The 26,055-nt window shown below is 38.8% G+C and overlaps 1 protein-coding gene across 6 annotated transcripts in view; it reads left to right on the top strand.

Moving 5' to 3' along the window:
• The window catches only part of cobl (cordon-bleu WH2 repeat protein), a 46,405-nt gene that overhangs the window by 7,547 nt on the left and 12,803 nt on the right, over positions 1-26,055 (top strand). For 2 of the 6 annotated variants that reach the window (XM_058646957.1, XM_058646952.1), the window contains exons 3-10: positions 3,533-3,721; positions 6,006-6,216; positions 8,457-8,685; positions 9,499-9,543; positions 10,264-10,352; positions 10,577-10,642; positions 13,486-13,647; positions 23,210-23,798. In XM_058646957.1, the coding sequence (XP_058502940.1) occupies positions 3,533-3,721; positions 6,006-6,216; positions 8,457-8,685; positions 9,499-9,543; positions 10,264-10,352; positions 10,577-10,642; positions 13,486-13,647; positions 23,210-23,798 (1,580 nt within the window). Of the gene's footprint in view, positions 1-2,456; positions 2,621-3,532; positions 3,722-6,005; positions 6,217-8,456; positions 8,686-9,498; positions 9,544-10,263; positions 10,353-10,576; positions 10,643-13,485; positions 13,648-23,209; positions 23,799-26,055 lie in introns of those variants that run through there. The other 4 variants (XM_058646953.1, XM_058646954.1, XM_058646955.1 and 1 more) reach the window with 4 other exon arrangements.

Raw genomic sequence — 26,055 nt, 5'->3', positions numbered from 1 at the left:
CTCGGAAAGCACAACAGGCATCACAGTGAATGTAGGTCATTTGGACTTAAGCAGCATGTTTTTGTCTAATTAATTTGCTACATTCCCAGTTGGTTGTATTCATTATGGAATAGGAACTCATTGTTTCAGTAAGCCTATTGTATCATACTGATGGGATGTATCGGACTTAGGACATGTCTGGCTGTCTTTCTATACACTGTATAATGTCTGTTTCATTAAGTAACTTAACTGACTCCATTAATGTGTAAACTGCCTTAAATCTTCAAGAGGGTGGGTCAGTCAGTGAAACTGTCCGTGTTTCTCTGTTGTTGTATATCATTATAAATAACTAAAGAAAGGTATTGGATTGCAAAAAAATATTTTCATCTCAGAACAGGCCATTTGGATGTTGCTGCAGAGCTCTGTTCTCTCTACTCCCTTAGTTTTCCACAATGGAAACCTAACATGTGTGTTTCCATGGCTGGGATAAGCACTTGAAAGTTACTCCTTTCCCCATGAAAAAAAATATATTCCTATGTGTCATATCAGGGTTGTATATTTTAACTCACTTACTTATTCAATCAGTCTTACACCTCTCAGGTTCCTGTGATACACATGTACACATTTACGTTTAGATACTGACACAGTGCAAATCAGTTTTTCCTCTGTTTGTGTTTGCTTGTTTGTTTTCACCATTCAGTGTTCATATCTACAGTATCAGCCTTATTATCACTCGCAATCCAATCATAGTCTGTGCCATTTCTTGTCATACCTCTGTTATTTTATGAAAAGTTTTCATCTGTTTTACACAGATACTACATGCACACATGCAGGCATGATTTATTATACTTGGTGCTGTGATCAGGAGTGAGTATGGTTGTAATTCAGTCAGAGGGGCCGTAGCCTGCTCACAAATGTGCACACACAGACATTCAGACACTGAGACTAATCTGTTAGAGGCTCGCACGCAGACAGAAAAATAGGACTGCCAAGATGTTTACAGTGTAGGCTTGGGCTCTTCACTGAAGGGGAAGTGTTTAATAGTTTATGATCACTTAAATATTACACTTATATATACAATGTGTACAGATACTGTGTTATTTTGCTGACCTGCAGGTCAATTTTGCAGACAAGACTGATATGAAAGATAAGCCAAACTTCCTAATCAGTTATAGCTGCCAGTGTTACTTTACAGGTGATAATGTACTTCTAGTGTAGTTATCACAATAAACATATCAGTGTCAATAATTATCATGATAAATGTTAAATGATTAAACACTGATTTAAAGAAGACTATTTTATGGGGAGAAAACATCAAATAACTGTTAAACACAGAAACATTTTACACATGTGGGGCAAATCATTCAAAGGGATTATATGTTTGTATATGTCTATATATACCACTGGCATTATGAATGAAGAAAATTATACAGTGATATATATTGTTGATGAATTATTTCCCAGCCCATTCATGAAGCCGTTATCCATCTTAGTCATTCATTTGAGTGTGAATGTACTAACACTATATTTGATGTGAGTTGCAGATAAGCACAAGTCATCAAGTCAAGTGTATTTTCCCTTTAATTATTGGTGGAATAAAATACATGAAGAAGGTTTTTATTTACATTTACTTGTACTAATTGTTTGACACATTAATTTAAATGTCAACTCAGTATAGTGAAAGAAACATCCTGACCTTGTTAGTGCTGTTTAGTCAAGTGAAAAGAGCTGAGTGGTTCTGAAAGGTCCATTATGTGTGTGTGTGTGTGTTTAGGCTCCCATTTGTAATTCAGCCCCTGTAGCAGTTCACCACTTACCACCACCCCTGTGCTGGAGTTTCTCATTTTTTTTTTTTTTTTGATTTTCTGCTCACTCTTTGGTAGAGGGAGCATTCCCTAAAGGACTCATTGTTTGTGTGTGAGAGAGAGAGCGAGAGAGAGAGAGAGAAAAAAAGAGAATGATAGAGAGAGGAGAGAGTGAGAGCAAGAGAGTGAAATTATATGGTGAGACAAACAGCAAGTGAGATGGAGAGAAGGATACAAGCCAACTCTGTGAAACCTGGCTGGGGCCCAGTCCCTCAAATCCACAGAGCCCAGTTCCTTTTACCTTCAACGACACAGACTCCCTGGAGGAAAACAAAAATCTCACCTCACACACACAAATGTCTCTAAGCTGCTCGTGAACATTTGCTTTTCTTCTCCTTATAAATATGTGAGTAAACTTTGTGTTTTCAAATGTTAGAACACTGACATTGAATAGAAACTGTCAGTCATGGAATGTAATAAGCTAGTCTGTCAGTCCCCTTGATGTATTCCTTGAAAACCATTCTCAGCCCCAACATTGCATAATGAGTAAATGACACTGTGGGTCATGCGTGTAGTTGATATTGGACGTAACTGTTAATGGTTAACTCAAAGCAGGTTAGAGTCCGCTCTCTGTGCTTCATGTGCATTCTTTTTCCGCTGTGCTGTCTTTGCTTATAAACTGGGCAGGAGTTGTTATCTTGAAGAAACTGGATTATGCTTAACATGCACACACACACTCTCAATTAGAGAGGTGAATCCTTGGAACTGAGTTATAAACAGTCTTGATATATTCAACACTTTTGGTACACTTAATCAGCTCAAGGACTTCTTTTGACGTGAGTGGAATGTTTTTAAACATTCAGTTATCTCCAGTAAATATGTGTACTGTGAAGACAGATTGATTGTGTGCTTAAAGGGCATATAGAAAAGCTATTTGTCATTGTTAAGAGAATGGAGTGTTTGATTCCTGTCTGATCAGCCGTTTCTGTCAGGCTAAGTACCGTTTACGTTGAGTTCAAATGTGCAGATAGCAGCACCTCATTGCTAGGGTGTCATTGACATCTGGTACATCGCCACCCATATGAGCTGCGGTTTGAGTGCGGATTTGTGTTCTTGTATTTTGAAGCCAATTTCAAACCTTTTGACTTTTGAAATTGCTGTATTGAGTTGTTTGGTGCTACAAGCATATACTGTAATAGTATTATAATGGTATAATTTATTGGTTTCAATTGCTTGTTTAAAACGCATAACTATTGCAAACCAGTTGAAGCCAGGGAAGCAACAATGACTTAATGACCGATTGTGTCATTATATAAACTGCCTAGCATTCTGGAATGATATTAGTGAATGTTTGTTCTATTATTATTATTATTATTATTATTATTGTTATTATTCAGGTATAATCATTAATAACATTGAGTTGTTGTTTATATGATGTGGTGCTGTTTATCTGAGAGTGTTCTCTGAGAGAAAAAGAAATGGGCCAAATGTATCTACATTTATTTAGTTTGAATAAAAAAGTAAAAGTGAATTGGGGTCTGAAAAAAATGTATGTTGATGATGATACAGTATATATACTCACTACACCATGACTGATTCATGTCTTGTAAACAAGATACCCAAGTACAAATAAGTACCACACATTGCCTGTTGTTTACTAGTTGTAAAGAAATGATGGAAACTGCTACACCAGTGAAGTTAATAATATTCTATGTTGTGTATCTTTCTTTGTTATTGTCACTGATCAGGAGGAGAATGAAGGCACATGCTCCACCTCCGCCTCGGGCCCCTCAACCTGCTCCACGGCACATCTTCAGAAACACTGATGGGGGAGGGACATCAGGCATGGACGCCAAGGAGAACATGCTAAGACCCACTGTGGATTTCAAGCTAACTCTTCCACAGGGATACCAGACGTCTCTCACTGAGGATGGCAGGTTAGAGAACACAGGTTTTACACTTGGTTTTACACACGCTTGTTTTACATATTGGCTGTGTCCCAAATTGTAAAAATGTCCATCTATTCATACATATTTATTAACATTTACAGTATAACTATATATGCACTGTATTCGAGGTGGGGTTGTAATTTATTTTCTCCTTGGCGTTCAATTCATGTTCGGCTGGACTATGTGCTTTTATTATGCACATAATATGTTCCTATTTTACTTATTTTTGTTGACGTCATTCTGTACAGAACTTTGATCAACATCGGTTGTTTTTAAATGTGCTCTATAAATAAAAGTTGAGTAATTTATGTTTATGAGGAATACAAATTAAGTGACCTTGATTATTAGTCACTAGACCTCTTCTGGGTGTGTTTTGGTTGCTGTGCCAACAAGGCCCTGTCAAGGTTTCCCATTCCCAATCTCAGCACAAGCTTTGTTCCACAGAGACTACAGATTAAGCCTGTCCTGCCACTGTCCTTGGCCCCTAATGAGGCTCTCTCCTTTGAGGCAGAAAATCAGTTACTCCCCATCACAGACTATCATGGTGCTCTTTTAGTAGTTGGTAGCACCTGAATTTGTATTTTATTAAAAACTTTTGCCACTATCTTGTGTTACTACTTACTATTGCAGAAAAGTAAGTTGGTGTTTTGTAGTATCTTTATACACTTGTAAATGTAGAACTATTTTAAAGCCTTTTATAAATGTCCCACATTGCTTGACTTTCACAACTGTGGTTTGTATGAAAGCCAGAGAGATGTCTTTTTGGTGTTTTGTTTGTTTCTTTTTTCCAGGTAATTTATGGGGATGGAATGTATGACACTACATTTTAGCTTCAGATGTTTTTTGTTTACATAGCCTGAATATTTGATAATACTGGTGGTATTAGATAAGATATGGCTGAGGTTTCAGCACACGTATCATAAACAGCTGATACTAAATAGTACATCCCCAGTGAATGAGATGAAGCGGAGACACAGTATTGAGAGACATTACTATGTTTATTTTTTTACAATAAATTTAAATTGGAAGCACATTTAAGCTTGTAATATTCTAACATTACGTTGCAGAAATGTATAACTGGTGTACTGTAGCTATGAAGGTATTCCATTGTTCCTACAGTTTTATTAGGTATATTTGCTTTGCCAATGATTCTTTGTACTAGTGTCATGTTTATCTCAAGATTAATATTCAAACCCAGTAAGCCATTTTTATGTCGGCACAAGTGCATCAAATTAAAAATGAAATGACACAATGATTGTGTCAGGCTTGTCTCAGAAATATGGTGGAAAGTGTATGACACATTTGCTCAGGTTAAAATGTAATCTGAAATGTACTTCAGTACCTCAGTGAATGACTCTCCTCAGATCTCCTGTGACATACGAAATGAAAATGCAAAATAGCCGAGGCACATAGAGGACACTGCATGTGTCAACTGCAGACTGTTGTTTTATTTGTAGACTGTGTCCATTTGTTAGTGAATGTCAATAGTGTCCTTTGTAGTAGTGTGTCTCTCAGCTCTGTCATCTGATCTGGCGTTCCCAGAAAATGTTGGACACTCTCTTGGCTTCATTATTTTAGGATGACAGGTACAACTATAGGCCTCCCCACCCCCACAGTGCCACAAAATTATGGGACACTACTGTCCCAATAAACCACACAGATTAAATCATCTATACTCTTACACCCATCTTTTGTAAATAATGAACCTTTTGATTTTATTTCTATGATGAAAGTAAAACTGTACCTTACCACTTCTAAAATGTGAACTTTTTCTTTTGTCACCATATAGACTGCATTTTTTGTGTGTGTTGTATATAAATATGTTGGGATAAAACATTAGAATTCATAAATAGTGTTTTCTTCAGATTTTCAAATATTTAACAAGTGTTTGTTGCTTTCTGCTCATGAAGAAGTTTAATACCACAATTACGACAGTAACCAAACAGGAACTTCAAGGGACACCAAGGTTGTTTGTTGCCTCCTTAAACAAAACATGTCTTTTTATCTGTATATCAGAATCAGTGCTCATGCCACTTGACATTATTCATTCATGCCATTCATTTTAAGAGTACCAGGTGAGAGTATGTTTCTTGTTTGTTGTATGAAGTAATTACTTTTCTCCTTACTGGAGTTCAAAGCTAGCCAGGCTCTGTAACCTGATCTTCTCCCTGTCTCTTCTCTTGCCCATCTCTTCCCTCTTCCTCTCACCCTCCTCCTTACCCCTTCTTTCACTTTCTCTCCCCCTTCTTCGCTTTATTCCTCTGCCTATCAGTAAGGCGCTGATGGACCTGCTGGTTGAGTTGTGTAGTCGCTTCCACCTTAACCCAGCACTGCACACCCTGGAGCTGCTGTCGCCAGAGGGCCACTCTTTGGGATTCAAGCCCAATGCTTTACTGGGCTCCCTGAATGTAGCCTGTGTCTTCATCAAGGAGAAAGTCTGGGAGGACAAAGTGGTGCGCAGACCAGCGCCCAAAGTGCCAGAGGTGAGTCAGACCGGAGCCTGATGCCTGTTCTTTTTTTTATCAAGTGTTCTTTGTATTTTGTATGTGTCACATCATATTTAAACCTGCTGGGGTCCAATGCTCTTAGCATGGATTTTGTGCATATTTGCAAATGCATCAATATTATATTTGATATTTTAACAAATTTGTGACTAATAGCAATATGATAACGATACATACAATTCCACAATACACCAATGACACCCAATGTTTAGTTGTGCTTTGCATGAAGCAATGTAGATATATGCCACAATAGCTTAAAATACTAAATGATATTTTTCCCTTCCAAATTTACCTTTTACCTCTGACTGCTGGCAGAAAGCAGCGTCAGTGAAACCTGTAAGGGCCCGTGCTAAGGTAGGAAGCCAGTTGGGATCCAGCTGGGCAAGCAGGATGTTGAAGTCAGTACTGGTTTAGTCTGAAGTGTGCTTCTGTCTTTTCCCCAATATTTCTATTTCTTGTCATGTGTTTTTACAGCAGTCTTGCCTCTCTGAAGTTATTTTTCTGTTGAGTATAATACGTTGTCTCTCCCCTTTTCTCTGTCTGCCCTCTGTTCTCCTCCTACAGTTTGAATATTTGATGAGTGTCTTACCTTTAGTTACCATGCATTATTTCTCTGCTCTTCTCAGGGCTCACTGGTTCCTCTCTCTCTTTTTGACCCTGCCTGGCCAGAAGCTGACGTTATTTCATGTCATCCCTTTTGCTCATTGTACCATCAGTCTCAGCAGTTAAAATGGACATATACTTTTACTACCCGGTTGATTTCAGAACATTAAATTACCCTTAAGCAACAGCAGCTTGGTACCTTTCATTGGTTTATGAGGAATGAAGTCTAAGCAGGAATAAAAACTATGTCAAAGTCAACAGAGAGAAGAGCCTGAGGATTTCAGTGATATTAAACCTCTTAATTTGGTTAATTCACAATCCAGTGAATCCACCCAATTATACTCATCCATACGCCATGTCTACATGCAGTCAAAGGTCCCCCCGTGATACTAATCCAAAAACTCACTGTTTTAAAATGGATGTGGTTGGATATACAACTTCATTTGATGCATAAACAAATGTGGTTGTAGATCTTTAACAAAGCTAATCACCTTTGGGGCAAACACCACTCCTTACATCTGCTGATTGAAGTTATTGCTCTCCTCACCCCTCCTCACCCAACTACTGCCCTGATGGGTTGCGAAATTTGGCACAGGATACATACTGTACTCTCAAAACGCTTGACACGCTTGTCCCCTTGTCTAGCACCACTAATCAACTCTCCCGATTTATGCGAGGGACCCTTTGACCTGTGAGCAGTACATGTACAATCTTTCCTGTGTTCATTCATGCTTTCAAAGGAAGGGTACCAACCTGGCTATATTTCTGTGTGGTAATACTGGAATATACAGTACAGTATATGTACATACATACGGAGTGATGATGAATGGTACTGACTAAGAAACTAATGTATAACTGTAAAATTAGTCGACCTTGGCAGAGCCCTGTGCTCTGAGTGCATTCCAGTATTTTAAGCACCTTTCCTTGAAGAAACACAGAACTTTGAAAGCCACTTTGATTTTGCCTGATAAACAAAAGCCACTGAATAACCACTCACTGAAATAATTTTATGAATTCTTCGGCCTCATGGGTCCTGAGAGGGGTGCATGGACGTTTGTTTTGTTATAAAACTTGCTGTACAGAGTAGAACATCTGTCAGTTCTTCTTTATGGAACAATATGTAGTGTTGAGGTATACATGAATAATGGTCACATGCATCACACAGAAGTCCATTAAATGTTACTTTGTCTCTCATCAGCAAAACGCTAACCAGCAGTTACTCATTACTGAAGTTTTTTCTGTGTTCCTCTTATCACCAATGTCCATTTTGTTCTACTCAATTCATCTCCAAAGGAATCATAGGTGTTCATAAGTCTTTTTAGTTTGCATTTACTGTCAGATCTTTAGTTTTTGTTTATATTTAATGTTTTTTTTCATGTTGGTCCTCAGTGCTCAAAGCTTTGATTATTTTTGTTTTATTTGTTATATCAAGGCTAGTATCTTTCCTTTTCATCTCTGTTTACTGTTGGTTTATTGTTATAAAGGGTTTGGTTTTTGAAGAACATCCTGTTTTGGAAAATTCCTATGATGGTTGCAAGTTACAGTGTGCTCTCAGTAACCTTTTCTTGATCTTGTAAATGTCTAATTTCTTTGTGTCATTCTCCTGTTGATAACAGAAAACAGTTCGTTTATTGGTGAACTACCACGGTAGCCAGAAGGCAGTGTTACGGGTCAACCCGCTGGTACCACTCGAGGCTCTGACACCAGTCATCTGTGACAAGTGTGAGTTTGATCCTTCACACGTTCTGCTCCTGAAGGACGGCATCAGTCGCCAAAAATTACCACTGGATAAATCTCTGACGGAGCTGGGGATCAAGGAACTCTACGTACATGACAAGAGTTTAGGTAAACCTCAACCTCTTGATTCTGTTCATATACTTTTTTGTTTCTTATTTGTTGTGGTACATTCCTTCGATTTAATTAACTCATTATACTTATACTATTTCATACTTGTCAGCCAACATGTTTAAATCATCCCCAAAACAATTAGCATATGCTACTATTAGCCTGGTTCCCCTGGGCCCCAAATATCTGTCATTTGACATTTCTGAATGTGAGGTTTTGTTTTTAGACAAAAAAAAAAAAAGGCATTAATATATAAAAATGTGGTTAATGTGTTTGGTCCTTGAATTTTAGAAATTCGATATAAGTATATGTTTGCCCTGTGATCCTATATTCAAATTCAAAACCTTGAGGTAGACTCATTTGTATCACTCTTGTAGGACTCACATGTCCTTTTATCTAGAAGGAATTTGAATGATGGTGTAGGATCTGTTGATATGGTTTATTTACATGGTAACAGTCCACACCCATTGTTATTTTCCATACTGTTTGGTCATGGAGAGTGTGATCTGTGAGGAAAGACAGGAAGGTCAGGAAGGACTTTAGCATTGAGACTGAAAATGATGCAATCTTTATGGTCCGATACTGTTGTGTAAGGGTTACATCTTGGCATTAAACCTTTGCAGTAATTATGAAGAACATGTATTCAGAGGAATGTATTTATTTTGTTCATGTCATAATTTTCGTCGTTAAAATGTTTTTCCTCTATAGTTAAATGCAATGATATATTAAAGAAGTATCTGCCTACCTTTTTAAGGAATGGTTTTCAGTTGTCCACATGTGACTAAAGATGTTTTAAACCTTCATATTTTCCAGTTCTCCAGCCTAAAATGGCTTCTGCCCCTGCTCTTAACTACTCAGGTATTAGTCATGAAGAGCCCAGTCTGTCCTCGTGTTGTTGGTTCCATTTAAATGTAGCATTTAACCCAATCTTCCACTACTTGCTTATTAACCTTCTTTTTTATAGTGCACTGGACATGCTTGTTTGCTTGTTAGTAATCTGGCTTAAAAGAAATAATGCATACTTTTTGTGTATAATACTATAGTATAATGCTAACCTTATCTCTTCAATGTGAAACTATTGAACTTTATTCTGCCTATTTAGAATCCTAATAATGCTGTTTTTAAGAGTTAGTTAACCTTCTCACTCTGTCCCCAAGCCAACAGTGTTATCATGACACAGTCTTATTCAGAGCTTTGCAGAAGTGAAGGTGAGATGAAGAGGTCTAGAGATAAATAAAACTATAGCGCCCTCTGCTGATGAAAGTCAGTACATTATGAAAACAGGATAGTTCATGACAACGGTTGGAAACTATACATATAAATGCGAATGACACCTTTATTTCTGGTTTACAAGAGAAACAACTAAATTGGATTTTATAGGATCCTACTAGATAGGGTTATCTGAAAAAAGTGTAAATTTTGCTGTTCACCTAATTAACGTGCATGCAAAGATAATTTGTCTCTCACATCTACCTAACGCCTTATAAACTGTTTCTGAATTTGGTTATAATTCCCGTACTTTTAAAGTAAGGCACTGACACTATCATGTCCAACTCCTCTTCATCTCTCTTTTTTAAGACTCACTTTACTCCAGTACCACCAGTTTGGGTAAATCAGAGAAGAAAGGCCTCCTGGGTATCTTCCAGTTTAGCAGGAAAAAAAGCAAGGTAAGATTCCTAAATGCTGTAACAGTTTTCGATTCTTTTATTTTGCAAATTGTGGTCATTTACCAACAGCGTTACTTCAGAATCAAGGAATTACAAAAAAGAGAGTGACTTAGTATGAGGCTATGTAATAATTTTCTAACTAACCTTGAATGGTGTGTGAATGGTTGAAAAGTGCATGCCTGAACAGTAGAATGCTGCATGTTAGCTGTGCCTTCTGTTTGCAGAAAACCTTTGCGGACATGGATGAGTGTGATGATAATGTTTTCCAAAATACTGACACACAAACAGATGTAAGTATTACACTAAAGTACCTGAACATGTCCAGAGGTAATACGTGAATTGAAAGTTGTGTTTGTTTTTACTTGTCACTCAAACAACTGGACAGCATAACAAACACTAGGGTTGAATAATATTCAAACTACAATACTGTAAAATCTTCACTTCACTTCACTACACAGTGTAAAGTATTACTGTGACTAATAATGTGGGGTTAAAGGTTTAGGGGTGTCAGAGTACATTGAAAATAAATAATAATCATAATAATAATAATAATAACAAAGGCAGCAAAATGCCAGAGGTACTCTTTCATAGTTTATTATTACATAGTTAATTCATACATAATGTTGATTAAACAAAAAATAACTTGTAACAGCTGATGGTAGTTGTGTGTGCTGATGTCCTCTAGAGGGCAGCATTCATCTCCAAAAGGTTACTCTGCAGTCTGATAATTGGGTTTGGTTGTTGCTAGACTTATGCAGTAGTCTGAAAAAAGTTCTTCTCACAGTTCTCACTCACTTTCTCACTCCCTTTTCATTCCAATCAATGTTTAATACATGATAAAGATTATAGTCATACTGTTACATAGTGACACACAACAAATCTAGACCAGCTGAAAGGATCATTTTGGGTGTGAGCATCTGAACAAGTCATGACCATCTTTGAAATAGAAAACACAGATATTTGGTTGCGTGTGTGTTTATAGTGCTTGCATGTTGAACCAGACATTTAGGTCCGGCATTAAGCAGCATGTCTATCTTTTATATCCATAACTCAATCATGGTAACTTGATTTTGAAGCCATGAACCTAGATTGAGCCAGTCATCTGTGGCTCATCTCAGATCAATATGACATTTGATTGTATTAGCTGAAAAAAAGGCTGCCTGGTCCACCCTGGATCATTTCACTGTTGTGTGTTCTGTAGAACAAAGTCCTCTTATTCAATCTGTCCACCCTTTGTCTTTGTTCGCTGCATGCTGAATCACTGACACCATTATATCTTCTTATTCCCTTTTTAAGCTATATCTTCTAGCCATTTCTCTACATGCCCCTTGTGTGTTTATGCCTATGATATATGTGACAATATATTTTCCTTCAAATACGTCTGAAGGGTTTAAAGTCGGCTCAACCTGCAAAGCCAGTCATTTTGCCACCTACTGGCAACAGGAAGTACTTCATCAGTAACAAACATCGTTATATTCTCATGAAGCTTTCAGGGCGTGGTCTACATTTACTGTACTCTGACATAACAGATTATTGGTGACCTCGCTCTAGGGCCACACAAAGGCAATTTGCAGTCAATCCACACCCACATGAGGGTCATGAGGGCCTGTTCAGTGCTGCTTGCATCCCCAGTTATTCATCCTGATATTTCTCAGCCATATCACTCTGTCCAGCAGGCTTTAATGCAGCTGGGCTTTTTGTCTCTGATATGATTGTTTCTCAGTCTGGGACTGTTATCAGACTATACACATGCATTTGTGCACACAAGGAGACCCACACACACACTTATGGACATACAGTGTTATCAGCCTGAAGGCATTAGGTCACCCTACCTTGGCTACATTAGCACTAAAAGCCCAGCCTCTTATCTCTAATTGTTCATTAGGGGCTAATCGACTGTGTGTGTTTGTGTGTCTGTGTGGTCTTAAAACACTAACGTGGTCAGAGAGCATCACGTTGTAGGCCAATGCTGATTCTGAATCAAACTGACAAGGGACATTTGTGCTTATTTCTTCTTCTTCTTTTCTGATTTTAGATAGATAGATAGATTTAGAAATATAGGACACCAAGTCCTATATTTATCAATCAAAATAGTTGTCCAAAAGTCAAGATACTTTTGGATAGATAGATAAATAAGATTTCACTGACAATTAACATTGTGAGTTAAGTGCCCAAGTGGATTTCCTACTATTTTCCTCTTTTGCTGTTGTGAGAGCGGTGAAAAGCATTCTTCCTTTTAAAGAAATCCCATACATTCTTGATTCCCAACATTTCCTTTGTTCTGCCAACCTCCACATGCCATCTACCCCACCACCTCTCCCTTGCACTGTCCTACAGCACAGTTTGAAACAACTGTTAAGATTTTTCTCAGTTGTTTTTCTTTTTTTTCTGCTACGACTTAAGGTTGCACACTATTACTTTTTCTATTACTATTACTCACTTTTGCATTGAATGTACATTTTGCACATTTCTTCTTTTCTGTTTTGTCTGAATCAGTCAGGCATACTAGGTATTATTTACTGTAAAGCCTGAACAGGATTAAGGATAGAGAAAGTGAGTGGCAAACTACACCTGCTGGCATGTTTTGTGTTGGATTGTCTATCAAGGTTAAATAGATTTTTTTTTTTTTTTTTAAATGTTAGCTTTGTTTTTAGACATCATTGGTTTAAAGGCCGTGACAAGTTGTGAACATGCAGGAATCATTATCAATTTCTTTAGCATAACACTATCTGAATATTGTGTCTATGTTCACATAATATACTAACGCAGTTGTAGTCTATACAAAATACACTAAGTTATTGATATAATGGGGAAAAGTTGAGATGTTTGTAAAGGCTGCATGACAATCTTTTTGGGTATATCATGCTCAACATGACAAATCCTCTATTCTTGTTCTGTCCACAACTGCACAGAATCAGAATCAAAATGTTTTTTTTGTTGTTTTTTTTTTAAATCCCTCCACAAGTTCTATTCTTCTCCATTTTGGATGAGCCCAGAATTACATTTAGTTTCATAATAAAACAATGTCTTCTCTGAATGATGACTTTGATGGTGTCTCATTCATGACTGACGTGATAGTGGTCATGTTTCTGACTCCTCTTGAACTCATTCATATGCAATTGCTAACCCACAGGGTCTGTCCAAAGTATCCGGGGTCCCCAGCACCTTGGGCCAGTCTCAGTCAGTCATGAATATGTCCAGGATGTCTCCCAAGGCTGACATCAAGAAGAGACAGGCCCCAGTACCTCCTGAGGCCCCAGCAACTACCACAGGACACAGCTTTGAAGCCTATCAGGTGAGGGGGATAAAGCTCTTGGACACATTTTTTTGCGTGTCAGTCAAAGTTAGAAATGTGCATTGATGTCGTAAATGAGAAAGCTGCGATCGGTTTGAAACAATTGCTGGGTATTTTGACCTGAGCTTCAGCACCTCAAGTACATTGTGAACTGTATCGTCTACATTAGAGCAACAGCTCCCTGCAGTCTAATTATAGTGTTATGGCAGCATACTGGAAAATGTTGTTTAGCAACCAACATCCTTCCTCTGTCCCTGTGATAATACGTTTTGTTTACTTGGAGGAGCTAGTGTTTTTGAAGCATGCTATCAAGAGGAAATTGTTTCTTAGGATGGCATGAAGACTGGTGTTATCCTCTTCAATTTAATTAATTACAGGGAGCTAAGCAATGGCAAATGGAAAACATTTTCTCAGTCTCCGGTGATTCTGCAAAAATAAACATGAATTCTGTGTATCACAGTGTATCTGAAAGTCACACATGTTGTCAAAATAGTCCACAAAAATGCAAGGATCATCATGCATTTATGTCCACGTGTATCCCTGTACAGGCTGTCATATATTTTACTAATTACTCCATACTGTAATTATTCAGCTTGAGGGGATTAAGAAGAGATCTTTTTTAATGCCATCGAAGGAACAGATCATAACTTGACAATGAGGCCTTTCATAACGTCCTCTGTTGTCTGTAGACTGACAAGTAGGAATTGGAGTCGGACATACTGGAGCAAAGAGATGCGAGTGAGTTGTTGTAGTAGCAATAGAGTCTGCTAATATCAACAAATGACCGTCTAGATGTCTCATCCCCCCCTCCCTCTCTGCTCTGCTGACATACACAGACACTGCTGCAGGTAGCCTTAAGCCTCAGGTGTAGTGCAAAGTGCATAAATACAAATGCAGCAATACATGCTTCTTAAAACTAAAGACGCAAAGATGTCGACCCCAATGTGAACATTTTAATTGCACTGCTGCTTAACATAAACCTAGAAACCACAAAAGCATAAAAAGCTAAAGAAAGTTTCATTAAAATCAGTCTGTCTGGCCAAACAGGAAGGTGACTGATGCTGGGCAGTGTTGCTTTAGTTACCTCGTGAGTGTGCATCTTGTCATGAGAAAAATACTTAAGTCTCCTCTGTCACCATTTTGGCAGGAGCCTAGGATCTTTGTTTGCTGCTGACGTGAGCCCACGCGAGCACAAGCATAGTGATGAGGCTGCAGTTAGAGAACTGTTTTTGGAACTGACATTAATCCATTTAAATTTTCAGAAGTTTACAACTGTAGGGCTGAATAAACAAACACCTCCACCGTCTTCCTATGTAGAATTCATTTAAACTTAAAATACATAGATGTGAGATGTGTGATTTATTCATTTTTGTTTGCTTGTTGTGATCATTGAGAATCTCATCTTCTTGCAGCTGCTGTGATTATTTATAGTTGTGCACTTTGTGATGTCACAGAGGGAGATGGCAATTGATCTTCCCACTTGTAACTGAAAATCCTGAGACACTGCTGTGAGTCACAAGGGCAGCCATGCATAACAGGAGTTTGAAAGGTCATTTCAGGACTTGATAATCCTTCTAATAATAGATTTATCCATCTCGCTCATACACCTTCTCTGAAATGTTTTCTCGTCTGCTCACAAAGTCTCATGTATTCATGCACGTCTACATGTTGCAAGGTCACACTGTGCTGCCGGGCTCCTCCTGTTTCACCTCTCCGTTTTCTGATGTTGCTCGCTGAGGACAGGTTACTGGTGGGTTCTGTGGATTTAGAAACCGTTCAGCCTTGGGTCAACAAGTAATGTACACATTTAACCTGTTGATAACACTGAAATAGCTGTAATTTTCAAGAAAATAGAATTTTCATTTCAGCATATTGACTAATTTAACATTAACAGAGGTGCCAGGTGATTAAAGAAGAACAGCATGTTTGGCCTGTGTTTGTTGTGCAAATATGATAAGAATATGAAAAAGATTTAGTTTCATGAGACTAAACCGTGTCATAGCAGCCAGGTCTTATTCGAACAATATCCCGGGGGCATTGGCGTTACATAGTGGTGCATGACTTGGAATCTGTAGGAACAATTGTACATGTCAAATCAAATCAAATTACAATCCATTCCAAGTTGTTCTTTAACATGACGTTTGGCATTGCAGTTGCTGGAGGTGATATTAAGTTACAATAGAAAAAAACTGGCACACTTTGCTTGTCAGTACAGAAACACATCATCTTCAGCCAATACAAGCTCAGTGAAAAGAGATGTCACGCTATACTTCTTCTCCTTCAAAAAAGAATAGTTCAGATACAGGTTTGTCCTCCAGGGATGGGTTGGAAGTGGGCCAGCTCCCTGGTAGATTGTTCAGAGTTTGTTATCGTGTTCTTTATGTTGCTGTCATTTCATTCAGCAGCATGCTCTCCCACCTGTGTGTACAGTAGGCAGTGCAAATGTGTTTTTGCATATGGGAAAGAGAACAGGATTAGGCACATAATAACAGGTTGTCTGAGGACAGCTTCACACGATGACTCTCCTCATTATGACCTCTCTCTGCGCTGAACAAGCTTAGGTGGTCAACTTACAAGACACAGTAATAGACACTGACATTGTAATATAAACTATTTGGATTATGATATTGCGATAATGAAACTGAATGCTTCAAATAGTGTTTGGAGAGGCAGTAATAATTAGTAGTTAAATCACAGTTGGAATATGGTAACAACAACATTAGAAGGCTCAACATCTCTCAATAGTTGCCCATAGAACTGGAAACAGTGCTTAAAGAGTTAAAGCATTTCTTCTGCTGCCCTGTGACTCATGCACGGTTTGCTTTACTTTCTCTAATGCTGGTGAGATACAAATTAAAGATGGGTTTATGTTTCTAGAGAATATCATGACTACACAACATGTACGTATGAGTTTGATATAGGCTACATATTGCAAGTAGTTCTTGAGAAGAACTACATTACGGTTAAGAAAAACTTAACTACAGAATTGAGATTTGGAATACCAACAGCACCGAAGAGACGTGACACTATTCCAGGAAGAGTATAGCAGGAGAATCAGATGTTTTCACGAACTGGAGTTCACCATGGAGTCAGATAAATTTGCAGTGTTGTTTCTTTATCTTTAAAAATCAACAATCTGTGTCTGTCTTTATGAGAGCAGCACTGAAGTAAATTATGTTTTGGAACACTGAGTTCAGAGAAATGCACACTTGTTTTTTTTGTGGGTAAGGGGTTGGTTTCCAGTAGTGATAGGCTGTTATTGTGGTTTGGAAAGAAAGCCACGTCTACATATCCTCTTGTGATAAGTGAGTTCAAATAATTCCAAGCTTTCTGCTTCACTTCTCAGTAACAGAAAGTGCTTCTTGAGTCTCCCTAAGCACGTTTGTCCTCATGAGTGTTATTCTGTGCACAAGACGAGCAAGATATGGAGACAGAGCAACTGAAGTAGAGAACGAGAGAGAGGATTAAGAGCAAACGAGATAAACTGAGTCGCAGAGTAACATGGAGACAACGTCAAAGTAATGGTAACATCAGGTCTTGCAAGTTTTATTTTGTTTGTTTTTAGGCCATGCAACATTAACTAAACATAAGCTTAGGGTTTTATTTTCAAAATGAATTGCAGCATGAAATCTGGTTGGCAACACCCTTACTGTTCAGAAGGACACATCAGGGTAAAAGTTAAAGGGAGGACAAGCAGCACTAAGGAGCAGAAGGTGAGGGGAAATAAGATCAGTTGCAGTAAGAAGGCTGTTCGTAAGTCTATGAAAACCTTACCAATGTTCTTACCTGGATTACCTGTCCTTAAATATAGATTCTTAAGCTGTATATCCAACAAGCAGTACAGTGCAGTTCATCTCCCCACAGTATAGTTTGATAAGGTAAATGCTGATCTGACTTGCATTTACACGGGGCTGTATAGGCCGGATGGTGATAGCTGCATCAGCTTCATAAACAGCATAAGATCATACCAGCACAGCATAGTGTAAGTTGCAGACAGAATCACTTCACTGAAGAAGAACACAACACAGTTAACGCTGCTGCGTGGAGTACAAGCTGACACATTTTTATAAAGCATAAACACAAGTGGCATTGAATCCACCCTCTGTTTTTTAATATTTAAAAATGGTACTCTTTGTGTTTTTCTCATTCCATTCACATTGTTACTTGGAAATTGTCATTTTCTCTGTTGGGCTGCTTCAGATGGTCCAGCCACACCACTGTGCTCTTGATAGGTACCCTAATAGAAACGAGTCAGATCAAACAATGTTTCTATTACCAAGGTTCATTTGTGCATCCAACTGAGAGAGAGAGCAAGCAAATGCTAATACCAGGGATTCTCTTAACAAATAAATGTAATGTGACATCATGAAATACAGTATCTGTCGCCTGCCTCATCCTCCCTTGCCATGTCAAGAAACTCTGCGGTGTAGAACATGCAGATACTTGGGTTCCTTATGGTATAATCTCTGGTTAATGTCGGTGTGAGCTCATATGAGGACACGGCAGGGGAAACTCCAGAGGATCCACAGTGAGTGAATGGTTGAGTGTTGTGCCTTTTGCATGCTCAGGCCAGGCGCCGCCTTCTGATCCTGGAGATTCTCCTGCTGCTGTGAACGTGTTGCATCTCTCCCACTACGTTTCTTATATGTGAAGAGAAAACATAAATGTCTAAAAATGGCTTGTGTACAACCATTAGTGAGAGGAGTAAAAGCTTTAGTATTATGTCTGTGTGAGTGAGTGTGTGTATATGCCATTCTTAAGCATCATGGTAGCTTGAGCTTTCTGACAAAAACTGTTTTCTGTGTTGCATGAATGAGTTTGTTTGGAAAAAAAGCAAGACTGTGACTGTGTTGCATTTTCATTGATAACACTGGCATCATTTTCCTTCAAAGATCTGTCACTTGTGAAAAAAGAGGGTTGGCAGCAGAAAGAGGCTTGTTTTTCACAGCCATCCATTAGTCCTGTAATTGCCTATAACTGGAGCTATGATTAATCTGATGTGATGTGCGGCTCTGGTTCGATCAGCCAGACAATACGCAAGTTGCTACTGGATCTGTGTTCAACAATTTTTCTGCAGGGCTTTTCTTTGTGTATTTCTTTGCTTTGGCTCTTCTTTGCTATCCTTCTATCTTTTCTTTTCTCCTTTTCTGATTCTTTTGGGTATCAGCTTTTCATTTGCTGCACACCCTCTGTATTGTCCTTTTTACACCACCTTCAGACTAGTCTCGCCTCACCCAGAGTATACAGCAACCACTTGACAACATAAACAAAAGAACGTCAACCATACTGTTGTTGGGTTTCATCGTTGTTGATCTCTGTTGTCTTTTGTGGTTAGATAAGCTTAGCCTCGCTCAGATAAGCGTCCGTGAGAGAACAAGAGAACATAACAAAGGAGGGTAAAAATAAGAAAAACAGTGCCAAGACTGAGAAGAGGAATGTAAACTAAGTTTTCCTCATGTGAGAGGTCAGTGGTGGTTTGGAAGGATGTAGAAATGGCAGTTGACTTGTCTGCGACCTGGCTCTACTGAGTCTCTTCATGTATTCTCAAGGAACAAATGGGTATTGTTAAATCACGAATAAATAAATAAATAAATCAGAATTCTGTTGTGTAAGAAAACAGGCAGCCCACTCATCCCTTGTTATACTTCATTCTTCCTTTAGAGCTGCTGTTTTCATTAGTTTGAGCTTCAGCTGAAAATAGCAGGTGCTCTTGTCAGAGCGTTCCACAAACACTGCTGTCTGCAAAATAGTGACTACTCATCAATGTCCATCCAGTTACATTATTAACCTATTTCATTAAATAGTGACCAGGTTTTTAATATACATAAAAAAGTAATGAGGCTTAATCTTGGGCAGGCTCATAATGTAATTTACTTCACTAATTCCCTCCGTTTGGTATGTGTAATTGCTCATTTTGGATAGAAAGCCTTGTAAAGGAAAAGTAGCTTTTCACAAACTAAACAGTGCCGTTCTTTCAGTTTTCTTAATTTTTCTACTAGAAATTGCCAAGAGCATGATTTCTATTTGTGTTGTATCTACAGACCAAGCACGTGAACATATACAAGGAATGTTTTTTGTTTTTCTCAGTAAACCACAGACACTGATAAAGCACAGCAAAACGAGCGCAATAAAACATAATAATTCGCTGGAATCATATATAAGTATTATAAAGTAATGCCAATTAAGTGATAACTTCCATATCTGTAAAGATGAAAGCAGGCTTCTGTTGCTAAACAAACAGCCACAGGAATGTCTGTTCAAATACATGTAATAATAATAATGATGATAATAATAATTGTACTAAAACTTTCCACTGCCTTGGTAACATACATGAAGGATGTACAACTGTGAGAAGTATGCCTGTTATGATGCTACTCAAGGTTGTCAGTATTAAGCTGTCTATTCTTATGCATTGACCTTGAAGATTGTGAAAGTGCGAGTTAGGGGCCAGGAATAGGGGAACTCATCACCCTGCCATGCAGGCTATGTGGGACAGGATTTGTTTGCACTTGATGCTGTCAGAACACATTAGGTATGACACCAGCCAAGACAGTTGGGACAAACGACAAATGAATTTAACCTTTTAACTGTAGCAAGTAGGTGTACGGGATCCAGGATTGTATATTTTATTTAAAAAAAAAGTTAATATGCTTATGAGGATCATCAATTGTTTTTGAAGATGTACTTTTTTTGTTATAGACAGAATGTGATTGTACATAATCTTCAATTTATCGACATTAATATTTCTACTATTGCAAATAAGAACTCTATTTTATCGAGATTCTTCTAACCTCTTACCAGGAACCCAGTGGACATAACAACATCGCTTTATAAATACATGTGGGGAAAAGGTGACGAAAACATCAAGATTTCAGTGGGTTAGTGGGACGAAATAGACAACAATAGAAATGGGTCAGCAATGTGCCTCTCGTTATCCTCAGCTAGCCTTTCCTATACTCTCTGCTACATTGTCAAGACATTAAACATCTACTTTAACATACATTCACAGCCAGACATGTTCATTGAAATACTCAAACACACACACACACACACACATACAGTAACCCTAACACACACTTAACTGTCCTTCAGTTAGGATGTTTTTGACCATGGTGGCCTCACAGCACCGAGACAGTTCACCCGCTATTATTATCTCTGACACGCACATACATCTGCAGACACATGCATATAAAGATGTACTCATGCATGCTGACGTTCACAGACACACACTCGTATGTACTCGTGTACGCACACTCCATTTCACATTCCACATTAGCGCTGTAATGTTGCCCCCATTACAAAGCCCCTCACCCATCAAGAGGCCTTAAAAACAACTGATGAATGGTCACGCCAACAGGTTGAAGCCTCCATGGGTGGCCCTATCTGTGTAACGTGTTCCAACATGGGGCCCTTCGTCTCTCAAACCATAAAGTGGAAAATTTAATGGACACACCAGACTGTCTTGGCATGCCGCTCAATACACTTTTGTGTAAAGGCACATTCTCCTACCCATGCAAACCTATTTTTCAATCATTTTCTAATGACCCAATACAACAACAAATTAAATAAGGAAAATTATTATGGATTTAACCCTAAGGCTCATTTTGACACATTTCAACAGTTTCATTCAGGTCTCCCACTAATAGGGTCCAATTAGAGGGAGAGAATTTGGTTGCACATAAAGTCCACAAAAATGTGAGCATCATTTGATTGCACTACCATCTAATTTCATTCTGTATTCAGCTTAATTAAACAATACATGTGATTTGCAATAATGGTTTTAACCAGTCTTTAGTTTCATGTATGGGACAAAAACACTGCAAAGAACAATCAGGCTTTGAACAGTTGTAATCAAGTGCTTTTCTTTGCTCGTCAGATGAATTACTTTAGAAACAAGCACAATCACCCTGGAATGAAAACAAGGCAGTCGGATAATTTAGATGGTGGACGATGAAGGATGTACCCTTTCATTGTATTATATTTTTGGAAAGTGGATGTCCAGTGACATGTTTATCAACCACAACAACAATGTTTCTTTCAATCTAATTAATGATGCTGAGCCGCCTGAATATTTGGTTTGCTAAACAAAGCCTTAGACTGCCATCTCTTCTATTCCCCATGTAAATGTTGCCTCTTTCACCTAGTTTCAGGGTTAGAGAAAACTTTGCCTTGATTTCTGCAACACACTTTACCCAGGAATGTACCAGTGTCCCTTCCACCATCCCCAGCCAATACAAAACATTGTTGCCTGGTTTAATACTTTAATACAAAAATGGAACGACTCTATCATGGCTGTGCTTTTCTCAGTTCACTAGATCCATGTTTAATTTTCATATTGACTTTAAAGTATCATTGCTCACATTTGAGGCCTTTTTAAAAGCCGTACACCCAAATAGATTTATGGACGTGGTATCTTTCCTCTCGACCACATAGATCCACAGATGAAGTAATGAAGTTTGTTAAAAGTAGTGCAAATGGAAAAATCAGTAAACAGTTTCTACCGTACTTAAACAGGCTACACGCTGTGTTCCCATTCATGGCGCCAACAAGCCCATGAAAGTAACCCTCGTAACCCTGCAACCCTGAACCCACTAATCCATACACTTCAGCTCAGTCTGATATATTAGATATACTGTTCCTTCTCATGTTTGTGCACATGTGGGGTCATATGTTTGTATGCTCATACAGTCACACAGAAAAGTGTGTGTGCATTTGTGTCGGTGAAGCCACAGCTCTTTTTCTACCATACCACACCATACCATACTTTGCAGGGTAGGGCTGTATTATTGTATGAATGTCAGGAGGGGAAGAAGCAGGAAGAGAAAGACAACCACTTGGGGTGGGGGGGCATTTGGATTTCCATAGCATGCCATGCAGTGAGTTCATTGAGTTCACATGTGTGAACCCAGTTGGCTGGAAAAAAGGCAAGTTGGGCTTATTTATTTTTTTTTACAAGGCATGTCCTCTGTGGTAAAAGGAATAATGTTATCAGTACTAACGTTTATTTTCTCGATTAATTGAGTAATCGTTTGTCCATAAAATGTATGAACATTTTCAAAGCGGGAAATGACGATTTCTATGTTATATGGAGCAAATATGTGTTAAAAATCTGTTAAACATTTGATCCTGTTTTATTTTTTTTTTACTTAATCCTAAGTGACTCTGGCAATAATAGTTTGCTCACACTCTGAAGAAATGACATCTCTTTGACATAACTGAGCTGTGTCGTGGCTGTAAATCCAGTCTCTGAAATGTACCATATAGCCCTGCACCATATTAACTGTATCACTCCCAGTCGTTGATATGTCTTGTTGTACTATAATTCAAAGGCAATGTTGGCACTCGGGTGGAATTTGAAGACTGAGACTCCTGCCAAAACCCTACTTGATTTAATTACTCAGTAGTAAACTCTACTTCAGTCCTGGCAGACTAAATTTACAGGCTGATTTATGGTTAGACCACACACACACACACACACACACACACACACACACACACAGACACAAGGTGCTCACATTAACTTTCTACTCTCTCACCCTCTTTTTCATTTACTTTCTCTCAGATGGGACTTGGCTCAGAAAGCCAGCAGAGGAAAAGAAAGGCTCCGGCCCCTCCTCCCACCCCGTCTTCCATCACCCCAGGCTCTGATGACACTTCAGCCTCTGCTCCTCTCACTCCTGACACTACTGAGATATCTATCCAAGCCTTACCAACCAGAATGGCAGAATCAGTTCATGCCTCTTCTACCATTGTGGTAATGCAAACAGTCAAACCAGTCCCCATGAAAACCTCAACACAACCTAATCCTCCAACCACCAACTCCCCAACCCCAACTAGCAGCACCAGTGACAGCTTGGCCTACCAGGATTCCAACTCTGAACTCAGCCACAGCCTCGATGATTCAGATGCTGACCAGGACCAGGCTGGTTCCCAATGCAGCAGTGTCACCAGCAGCTCAGCGAGTGAATCTGTGCAGCTGCAGCCCATTACAAAAAGCTCCGTCTACAGGTTGGAGGAATCAGAGAAATTGAGGGGCATGGCTGCCAAATCAAATCAAGAGGTGAATTCAGCCAGCAGCTCCAGGTCGGAGACTGAGTCGGCCCTTAGCTTGAAGCTGGATGAAGCTGAGAACAACAGACACAGTGCAATAGGTAAATATCAGACATGCCTTATCTGTGTGAATAGTAGGTTCTCAAACAGCATATTAGCAATAGGAACAATACCAAATGGCAGCTTTAGTTATTTATAATGAAAAAGCAAACAAGCAGCACCAGAGACAGTGAAACTGCAATTACATCTGTTATACTGTATATCTTTATGCATTTTGTTTTACTATCTAATCCCTCAGTTACCTTTCTGAATTGGATTTTGATCATTCCACTGTACACAAAACATTTATATTCATCAGCAAAAAGTAACTTGGCTGTTGCTTACTAAACTCTCTGTGGTGGTAAACATTCTGCATGTTAAAGAAGTGAGGCAGTCACAGGTTGCCTGTAGAGGTTACTTCATTATCCTCTTGTCAGAATGTGACTGAAGAACGTCTGCCCTGGAGAACTAAGCTGTCACACTCCAGCAACATGTGAAACTGTCAAAAGTGACCTGGTGAAAGGCTGCATGTGTTTGTGCTTGTGTGTGCATGTTATGGTTAAAGTACAGAACTGGTGGAGCTGGTTTTCATCATAGCTCATGAGACAATACAGTCCTTGTCTCTTGCCCATGCTTATCAATCCCTCACATTCTTAGCCTTCTGTTTCCCTCTCTCTTTCCATTCCTCTCTTTATTTCTCTCTCGTGTGCATGCAGCACCTCACACAAACCTTCAAAGCTGGCAGATAAATCACACATTTAACTATGACTATGAGAAAATTAGCTGGCCTTATATTGATCTATATGTAACTGAGATATTTTTTCTGTAGAAAAGTGAGATTGCAGGAGATAGTTTTTGTGTCTGACGGAGGCAGAGATGAGAAAGATGCAGACATGATGAGAAAGGTTAAAGAGACAGACTAGAGTTCAGAGAAATGAGCATGGGAAGCAGAATGACAGAGTAGCAAGGTAGAAACAAGGAACTATAGGGCGTGTAAGGAGAGGAGTGTGATGGACAGCCAGATGAAAGCAGTAGGAAGGATGAAGTATGAGGAGGTTTGTTCATTAGACGAGATGAAACATATAGGAAGAAGAACATTAATAAATCTATAAACCTAGCTACTTTTCTTGTCCTCTATCATGACACTTTGCTGACATTGCATCATTTTCTCTTTTGCTTTAACTCCCTCCCTCTTGTAAGTCTTCTCCCACTCCCGTTTGCTATTTTTGCACACTTTTGAAACATGTGCTTTCTACTGAAATTGTGTTTCATGTACAAGGCCACATTATCCTAAAAAGTTCCCATTTTGTCCTTGCAGTCAACCTCAACCTAATTTTTTCAACTTTCCACTTTGACTCTCAAGATGTTTTTCATTGCAACCTGAGAACTGCACCTCGTTAGACATGAACAGTACATATTTGGCACAGAATGAATAGCTGGTGTACACGTTGAGGCTAGACAACTACACCCTGCACATGCAGTATACAGGGTTCCCATGGGTGCTTGAAATACTTGAAATGGTGAATTTGAAAATCACCCTAAATAGACATGAGTCACTGAAAGTGCAAGAAAGTATTTAAGTTGATATTTAGGTAAATGTCTCCTGCCGCCGGTTTGTCCTTGTTTGTTACGACACCACCTACTATTTCATGGGCCCTGCATTGCTTGATGTACATAGACTAGGCCGACACAGAACAAACATTAAGTCGTTATTACTCTCTGTCCGCAATCGATGTGAGATTCCATGCAAAACAATAAGCGAGTAACGTTAAGCAATAGAGAGCAAATTACATGATGCCTGGCTCACCAAAGAAAATGACAAAGACTGGCTTGACCGTGATCCCAAGGCTAATCACTTGTCCAGATGCAGAGCGTGCTGCAGATCGATTAAGGAAGACGCTAGGGGCAAAGCAACTCTTACAAGTTGCCCTCCCATCTTGTGTCTCTACATGCGCTCCTTGAATTTGATGTGTGGGAACACTGAGTATATGATGGTGCCCTCATTCAGACAGAAATATATACAGCACATTAAATCATATACAGTAGGTCTTTTTTAGTCTTTCATTCAACCGTAATGGATGGGTATGTCAAACTCTAAAGTGTTTGTCATTTTCTCTGAAACACTTTGTGTTATAAAGATTCATAATTGTAAAGTGGCTCCACAGTAGTGTAATACAGCATTTTATACCATTGCTTCATCTAGGACCTGATATCGGGTAATATTTACTTTTTTCTCTCTTTAAATCAATTTGTGCTGTAGCAGCTGAAAATGTCTTCTACTCTTATACCCATGTATTCATGGGTTAGTTAGTGTGTTGG

This window comes from Solea solea, chromosome 13 (assembly GCF_958295425.1).
Source record: "Solea solea chromosome 13, fSolSol10.1, whole genome shotgun sequence".
NCBI lineage: Eukaryota > Metazoa > Chordata > Actinopteri > Pleuronectiformes > Soleidae > Solea > Solea solea.
The sequence above is the reverse complement of the archived record's forward strand: the minus strand, read 5'-3'. Positions and strand labels throughout refer to the sequence as shown.